The sequence below is a fragment of the Macrobrachium nipponense genome, chromosome 40 (genome assembly GCF_015104395.2).
Source record: "Macrobrachium nipponense isolate FS-2020 chromosome 40, ASM1510439v2, whole genome shotgun sequence".
Taxonomy (NCBI): Eukaryota; Metazoa; Arthropoda; class Malacostraca; order Decapoda; family Palaemonidae; genus Macrobrachium; species Macrobrachium nipponense.
In genome coordinates this window covers 58613513-58623310 of record NC_061101.1, presented here as the reverse complement: position 1 = coordinate 58623310, position 9798 = coordinate 58613513, and the positions used below count along the sequence as shown (strand labels likewise).

At 31.9% G+C, this 9798-nt stretch overlaps 1 protein-coding gene across 1 annotated transcript in view; it reads right to left on the bottom strand.

Moving 5' to 3' along the window:
- Positions 1–3774, bottom strand: part of LOC135212253 (nephrin-like) — a 53551-nt gene extending 49777 nt beyond the window's left edge. The window contains 1 exon segment of the mRNA XM_064245695.1: positions 3563–3774. Coding sequence (XP_064101765.1) covers positions 3563–3635 — 73 coding nt within the window. The 5' untranslated portion in view covers positions 3636–3774.
- Between the last annotated feature and the right edge of the window lie 6024 nt (positions 3775–9798).

The window sequence follows — 9798 nt, the reverse complement described above, 5'->3', positions numbered from 1 at the left end:
CATTACTACAACTAGGAAAAGAAGTTTGTTCTCATTGTCATACTCAACCGTAAACTTAATATTAGCGCGCTTATGAGCTTGTAGTCCACAGGGGAAAAGAAAAGCTGAAATTAATTTTAGCTCAACAGTTTCGGCCTTCACTGGCACCTTATCGAGAGCTGTTTATTAACTAGCGCACAAAGTTTACAATACATTCAAAGTGTGCTTATTATTGGCATATTCGAGAAATTTATCAGCTCGATCTTTATTCCTAAACAGCAAAAAGGTGTCATTGATATATCTACTCCAGAAAAGAGGATGGAAAGCCCATGGGCACTCATCCAGCAGGCGCTCCTCCAGGGAGTACATGAAAATGCTGGCGAAGGTAGGACCCAGAGGGAATCCCATTGCCATACCATAGACCTGAATGGAGGCTTTACCTTTAAGAACGTAAGCTGTGTGTGTTGATTAAAGCCTACATTCAGGTCGATGGTATGACAATGGGATTCCGTTTGGGCCCGACCTTTGCCAACATATTCATGCGCTCCATGTAGAAGCGCATAATGGATGAATTCCCATGGGCGTACCATCCCCTTTTCTATAGTATATACATCGATGACACCTTTTTGCTGGTAAATTTCTCGAATATGCCAATAATATGCACACAAAGATTAAGTTTACGATTGAGTTTGAGAGTGAAAACCGACTTCCTTTCCTAGATGCAGTAATGGTTTTTAGACACGGCGAACATTTTAATACCCCGGTTTTTAGAAAGAGGACTTTCACTGGCCTGTGTTCTAATTTTGATAGTCATTCCTTTTATCATTTTAAACTGAATTCTTTATGTGCCATCTTCCATGAGGCTTTTAGTGTAATATCCGACTGGAACAATTTCCAGAACAATTTCCATAACGAAATCTTCTAAGACCTCCATCAGTACTGTATTGACAACTGCTTTCCATCTAAACTTTTTCATAAACATATCCACAAATTTCTTAACAACATTTCCCATCCAAAAAGAGAACTACCAACCGTACCAAAATTACCACTAGACGCAAGCATCCCGCTCATTCATGATGAAAATGTCTATCGAGAATTATGGCAGATAAAACACAATTTTTTATTTTTATTTTTTTACCAGCAATTGACCTAAAGCTAATACCTCGTAACCCAATAACCACTAGATCCTTATTCAAACACAAAAAGAATCTTCGTCCTCTGATGACCTCGAGAGTCATTTACCTATTTAATGTAACCTGGGGAAATATGTCGGATCCACCCACAGGTTGTTAAAAGCGAGATTGTATCCTCATCGAGGCGAGTTATAGCACGGGTGTTAAATGATCAAACCCAGAAAACTCTTGCATACGTGAACATGCAATGAAATGTAAGTTGGATGTCAACTACAAAGATTTGAAAATCATAGGCCGAACTCCTAACGACCAACAATGAGCATTTTTAGAATCACTTTATTAAACAATTTGTCCCCAAAAGTGAATACTCAGACCACCTCAACACCTCTATACCTCTCGTGAGTTTAGGTCGAAGCTGAACCTAAGCTGATCGCATTTTCTAGAACTGTAACCAAAAAACTACCGATAGAATCTTCTCGAAAACAATCTTATCATGTTTCACACACCCAAAATTCCTATTTAATACGTCTTTCAACTAGCCTAACCTAACATAAACTACCCTAGGGCATGGAAAAAAAACCCGACCTGTCACTCAGTCTACGCCCTCAGTAACGCTTGGCAAACTCGATTCATTTTTACTGTACTTTTAATTCTATGTTATATGTAAAACTGGGACATTGTGAAACGTCAGCAGCTGAATAAAGTATATAGAAAGGAGTAAAGACTTGTTCTACCTCTCGCACCAGATTGATAACACATATACAGACACACACACACACACACACACACACACACATATATATATATATATATATATATATATATATATATAGTATATATATATATATAGATATATATATATATATATATATATATATATATCTATATATATATATTTATATATATATATATGTACCATGTCATTATATATACATACATATGTACATATATATATATTATATATATATATATATATATATATATATATATATATATATTATATATATATATATATATATATATATATATATATAGCTATAATATATATATATAGTAAGTGTTACATAATAAAAATATGGAATGTTAGTCCATATATATAAAAGTCTAAAACTAAAGAGGTCAACCAGATTGCTTGCAGGAATGTGATCAGACTAGAGACGCTAAAGATGACGTATACAATAAGTAGTAGGCTAAGATAACATGCCGTCACCTGTAGTCATTCAATTGTTTATAAACATTAGTCCAAGCTCCCTGCTTGAGACAACTACCGCCTACGTGATCTGTAGCGTGTCTCATTTGATTGTGTGTTCGTATGAAACTATGTCATCTGATAGTATGTTCATATGTTTCGAACTACTGTCTGTTCCTTCATAACTTGTAACAGAGATGGTAGACAGGTAGAACAGAGTTAGCTATCGTTATTAGAAGACCTGTACCTCTTTACCTAAGCTTTATCATGTAGAGGAATAGGATAGCCATCATCATTGGCAGAAGCGATCAAGCTATCGTCATAGAAGACTTGTACAATCATACTGATCTTCAGCATGTAAAACTTCAAGAATATATCTATTTTTATACTTAGTGTTTTCTACAAGAACCTCACCGAACCATGAGTTTAACACATCGTCGTAAAGATAATACCGACTTCGTAAGTGATCTACAAAACCCAGACACTCCATTGAAGATGGAAGTGCAATACCAACCGACTTAGCGTAAGTTTATCGCTAGTCTAACATTACCTCATAGGGCGCCTTATCATACAAGGCACAAGCCCTAATATATATTATATATATAATATATATATATATATATATATTCTATATATATATATATATATATATATATATAATTATCAATAAACTGAAAAATCTTGGTTTATAATTATCAATTGAAAAAACTTGAAATTTATAATTATCAATTGATAAAACCAATCGGTCTGTCAAAAGTTCGGGAACAGAGATGTGTGAAAATCAGATATACCGTGAATTTATGGACGGGCGATAAATGAATGAAAGTGAAAGATATGAAAATAATCTAGTTATAAATGTATAATGTATAGTCACGAAATAAAAACATACATAAATATAATGTATATCTATATAAATGTAGTATGTAGTATGTATATATACATAAATATATATATACATATATATATATATATATATATATATATATATATATATATATACATATACATACATATATCATATATATATACATATATTATGTATGTTTTTATTTCGTGAATATACATTTATAACTCTAGAGTATTTCAAATCTTTCACTTTCATTCATTTATCGCCCATCCATAAATCCACGGTATATCTGATTTTCACACATCTCTGTTCCCGAACTTTTGACAGACCGATTGGTTTTATTCTATCCCACCTGAGCAAAGTTAACTAACTTGGAATGGTACAAAAAATATTAATGGTAATTTTTCTACTCACCTTCTGTGTCCTTGGAGGCAGCGATGCCACTGATGAAAGCGAAGATGAAAGTTGCCGTTGGAATGAAATACATTATTGTCCTGTCTTTTTTCACCAACTACGAATTAGTTTTTTTTTATTTATTTATTGATAATTATAAACTTTAGGTTTTTTCAATTGATAATTATAAATTTCAAGTTTTTCAGTTGATAATTGTAAACCAAGATTTTTCAGTTTATTGATAATTATAAACTTCAAGCTTTTTCAATTTATTGATAATTATAAACCAAGTTTCAGTTTATTGATAATTATAAACTTCAAGCTTTTTCAATTTATTGATAATTATAGACCGAGTTTTTTTTTAGTTTATTGACAATTATAAACATCAAACTTTTTCAACTGATAATCATAAACTTCAATTTTTTCCAATTGATAGTTACAAACTTGATGTTTTTTCAGTTTATTGATAATTATAAACTTCAAGTTTTCCCCCAACAACAAGTCACAATTTCTTAATAATAGTACTTTCAGTTTTTTCTATTTATTTATAATTGTAAACTTAGTTTTTTTTTATTGATAATTATAAACGAAGTATTTTTCCCGAACAACGAGTTAAACTTTATTTATAATTGCAAACTTTCAGTTTTTTCAGTTTATTGATAATTATAAACTTTTAATTTTTTTCAGTTTATTGAAAACTATAAACTTTGAGTTCTTCCAACTATAAACTTTGAGTTTTCTTTCAGTTTATTGACAATTATAAATGAAGTATTTTTCACTAACAAGTTACTATTAATAATTATTATAATCTTTAAGTTTTTCTCAGTTTATTGAAAACGCCTTTTTTCCGCCAGCAACCAATTATAATTATTGGTAATTGTAAACTTTCTGTTTTTTAATTTATTGATAATTGTAAACTTTCTGTTTTTTTCAATTTATTGATAATGATAAACGAAGTATTTTCCACCAACAACGAGATACAATTTATTGATAATTGTATAATGTCCGTTTTTCCAATTTATTGATAATTGTAAACTTTGTTTTTTTTCAATTATTGATTATTATAAACTTTCTGGTTTTTCCATCAATAACGAATTACAATTTCTTGATGATTGTAATTTTTTTTTTATTTACAGTTTATTGATAATCATAAATTCGCCTCATTAGAGTACATAGACACAAAGTCTACAATTCACTGTAACTCGGTAATGGTAGAATATAAGAATATAGTTCGGCAAAATCAAAGTTTCTTGCTCAGATGAAAGCTCACCTTTTTTCGTTGTCATTGTTTTTCTTTGCACCTGTTGCTAAATCAATGTTTGAAAAACAAAAGTTAAAAAGGAGATATTTCGTATATTTTTAACACTAAAAACCGTAGTGTAAATTTTTACACATAATTTTAAAAATCAAATAAATGAAAAAAAAATCCAAATTACCACTCACTATTATTAAATGACCATCCTGTTTAAATCCACGATTTAAAAATTTTAAATCTACAATCACATAGTGTCTTGACCAAGTCACGCTCAGCGCGTACCCCAGAGGAGCTCACACGTCCGCCCTCCACTGACTCCACTGCTCGACTGACTGGTTTGAGAGCACCTTGGGTAAAATCAACCTCTGGTGTTTTACTATATTCATTCACAAGTATATACACACGTATTTTACTGCTATTCACTTGTAAGTACACATCACACACGTTTGTGTACATTGAGCTAGATATCTATACCTTGCCTTGTTAGGACGTGTATCCATGTCAAGTGCCTTTTGAAGAATATAAATACTCATACATATATAGGAAAATGGGAATCTCTCTCTCTCTCTCTCTCTCTCTCTCTCTCTCTCTCTTTATCTTACTATCAGCTGACATATACGTACATAAGTTTAAATACTGTGTTTGTTATGCCGTTGATACGTTTATGGGGTACCAATGAGTTATATATATACATATATATATATATATATATATATATATATATATATATATTGAATATATAAAGTGAGCATTAGTTAAGTGTGTTTGTGTTGTATATATACATTATATATATATATATATATATATATATATATATATATATATATATATATATATATATATATATATAATATATATTATTATATATATATACATATTCAATTTGCTATAGATTTATATATATACAGTACATATATACATACACACACAAACACATATAAAAATAATACTCACCTTACCCTTCGTAACCGTGAACCACCTGGTCACCGCCGTGCCTCAATTAGGACAACCCCCCACCCCCCACAATACTACCCACCTCCCTTAAAATTTCTCTTAAAGAATAAAGAAGTTCTGCAAATCGTTCCGCGCGGATTTTTGGTCCCGCACCTTCCCAGAACCGGACATTATTCGCTTTATCCGAATGAGAAATTTAATGAGGTTTCAAAATTTTCTTCAAATAGAAAAAAAAATGCGGGGGCGGGGGGGTGTGAGGGGGGGGGGGAGCGTTTCAGACTCTTGTTTATTCGAAAGAGGTCGAGGATGGAGGACAAGGACTTGGGTCAGGTTTTAAGAAAATGAGGTCGTCTGAGCCACGTGATATATATATATATATATATATATATATATATATATATATATATATATATATATATATATATATATGTATATATTTATAGTGTGTGCGTAAACCGTTTTATTCATATACATACATTGATATATATACATATATATAAGTATATATGTATTTATATATCAAGTGTAAAAGGCCCATTAAAACGCAGTTTTAAATCTAAGGACTATATTTCGGTGATCTTTTCTGTTCATTTTTCCTTATAAACGTAGTGAAATATATATATACTAATTAATATTTATATTATAACTATAATATATAATATTAAATAATTATATATAATAAACAATATAATGAGAATCACGAAAGTTAGGAACGTGATAAATCCATAAATAAAGGTATATGACACGAGGGAAAATAAACAACGGAGTATCCACGAGATCTTTCAACTCAACGTCTTTACTCAGCAGACAAACTGACTTAACATGAGAAATTGAGAGTACAGGAAAGGTCGTAAAACTGACAGATAGGGATTATAAGGAGATTAGCACCTAGAATCCAACGCACCTGGAGAATGAGTAACCTTTCCAAACAAGCATAAACATGGGTACAATTTAAGAACAAAAAGATGAAGTCCAACTGCTCAGACACAGGGACAGGACAATTAAAGGATTATACAGGGCGGCAGCTAACCACATTCAGATCTTTGGTAAACAAAAACTTATTCACAAAACATATTAAACATACATATACAAAGAAAATATCTCTAAGCCAACTAATTTGCATTTAAGTATGTAATTATATCTTTGAAGTCATTCTTAAACATGTTACAAATACAAGGGTCTAAATGAAACATGCCACGACTAATACTAAAATTACAATGGGAAGTAAGCTGTATTATGGCAGATTCTGAAAGATTTCGTGATAAGACATCTTTTGATCTTGCAATTACTTAACTACCAATCCAATTTATCAGGTGGTTTTTTCACTTAAATGAATGAATATTGCATTAGATGTTTGCCCAGTTTTGACAGAATATGTATGCTGTTTTAATCTTGCTTCTAAGCCCTTACTCGACTGCCCTATTTTTCTTATGAATACATAAAAAAATAGGGAAAGATTTATGTTATCCTTCACATATATTAGATATTTGTTATAATAAAGGCCACAAAAAGTTTTACAGTGTAAGTAACACGGAGAAAGAAAATTCAAAGAGCATTCTCGGTTTGCCTTATTTTAACAGATTTGAAACCATTAAATCATTGTTAAAAGCCTTTAAGGTCTTGATTTTTCCTATGATAACACACTAAAAGGAATGTCAATAAAAAATGGTCCCTGGGAAAGCAACAACATAATACAACCATCGGATAAATTGGATTGGTAGTTCAGTAATTGCAAGATCAAAAGATGTCTTATCACGAAATCTTTTAGAATCTGCCATAATACAACTTACTTCCCATTGTAATTTTAATATTAGTCGTGGCATGTTTCATTTAGACCCTTTTATTTGTAACATGTTTAAGAATGACTTCAAAGATATAATTACAGACTAAAATACAAATTAGTTGGCTTAGAGATATTTTCTTTGTATATGTATGTTTAATATATTTTGTGAATAAGTTTTTGTTTACCAAAGATCTGAATGTGGTCAGCTGTCGCCCTGTATAATCCTTAAATTGTCTTGTCCCTGTGTCAGCGAGATGTTACAGGGACAAATTTCAATGAAATATCGAATGCTTTAAATTCTTTGAACACTTCAAGTAGCCCTGGACATGACGGGCTGACCCTTCAGCACTTAACTGAGGCTCATCCGGTACTTAGAGTTTTACTAAGTTTATTCGTCACTTCCTGTTTCTATCATTCCTACTTACCGAGAGTTCTTATTCTGGTTATACTCTCTCCTTTGATTAAAGATAAAAATGCGGACCACAGTGACATTTCCAATTATAGGCCGATTGCTCTAGCCACTGTTATCTCAAAAGTTTTGGAAGCGATTATATTGGAGAGATGCAAAAAGCACTTATTGACAAGTGACAACCAGTTCGCTTACAAATCCAATCATGGAACGGAAATGCCAGTTCATATTCTTAAACACGTAACCGAGGAGTATAATGCTCGTAAAACACCTGTATTTGCTTGTTTCATGGATATGTCTGAAGCCTTTGATAAAGTGTCTCATAAGATGTTGTTTGAAGTACTGTCAGAAAGAAATGTTCCTTGCTATATTATTAAACTGCTCGGTGAGTGGTATAAAAATCAGCAATGATTGTCAAATGGGGCCATGTATTTTCGAGTGAATTTTCCACTTCATGTGGAGTGAGACAGGGAAGTTTACTTTCACCTTACCTGTTCAATGTATATATGGATGACCTCTCACATAGGCTGAGTCAAATTAAAGTGGGATGTTATTTAAACAACATGATTTTAAATCATTTGTTGTACGCTGATGATATTTGTTTTATTTGCTCCTTCAGTAAGTGGGTTGCAGCAGCTTATAAACATTTGTTGTGATTTTATGTCTGACAGACTTCTATTGTTAAACGTAAGGAAGACCAAATGTATAATTTTTTCTAAGAGTAAGATCTGCCCAAGTAATATATCACCTATTGTTGTTAACTATGCACATATAGATTTTGTACAGGAAATAAAGTACCTAGGATATTATCTTACTGCTCAAAATTCGGACGACGCCCATGTAGAATATTTGAATAGAGGTCTATGTGCAAGGGGCAATATGATTTCAAGGAACTTTTTTAAATGTCGCGAAGATGTCAAGAAAATGCTTTTTCAGAGCTTTTGTACAAGTTTTTATGACATATCTTTGGTTGTCAGAGCGAAACAACGAACTATGAATAAGCTGAGAGTATGTTACAACGATAGCCTACGAAGACTCTTGCAAGGCATTCCGAGGCATGCAAGCGCATCTGCTGCTCTTTTTGGGGCTTTTGGTCAGCCATCTTTTCAAGAACTGAGACGCAAAACCATAACATGCTACTTGCAAAGGCTGAAGAATTCCGAAAACTGTATTATGAAGAGGGTTGCCCACCCAGTTCACTTGCATAATTCAATTATTTTCAAACACTGGAAAAGCCTCATTTATGCTTAGTGCATTTGGTGAGCTCTTTATGCAAGAATATAGTATTTCTTTGTTTTGTTCTGATGCTACATATGTATGTGCCCTTTTAGTAGGAAGAAGCATTTAGTTTCATTATCCTCATCTCATTCATATCATAATTTTTCACCTCTCTTTCATAATCATTTCTCATACTTATTTTAAATTTTGTCCTCTTGGAGTGTGGAGACTTTTATATAATTTGTGTGTGTATATGTACCTATTTGTCTAGGCCTTTTATGTCCGAAATAAAGCATTTGAATTTGAATTTGAATTAATCGTTTTGTTCTTAAATTATACCCATGTTTATGCTTGTTTGGAAAGGTTACTCATTCTCCAAGTGCATTGGATTCTACTTACTAATCTCCTTATAATCCTTATCTGTCAGTTATACGACCCTTCCTGTACTCTCAATTTCTCATGTTAAGTCAGTTTGTCTGCTGAGTAAAGGACGTTGAGTTGAAAGATCTTGCAGAAACTCCGTTATTTTTCCTTCGTGGCTTATACCTTTATTTATAGACATGGAAGCATTGCTATCAACCAACATAAAACAAGGAGCTGAAGGAGACTTCATTAACTAGTATTTGTCCGTTTATTAT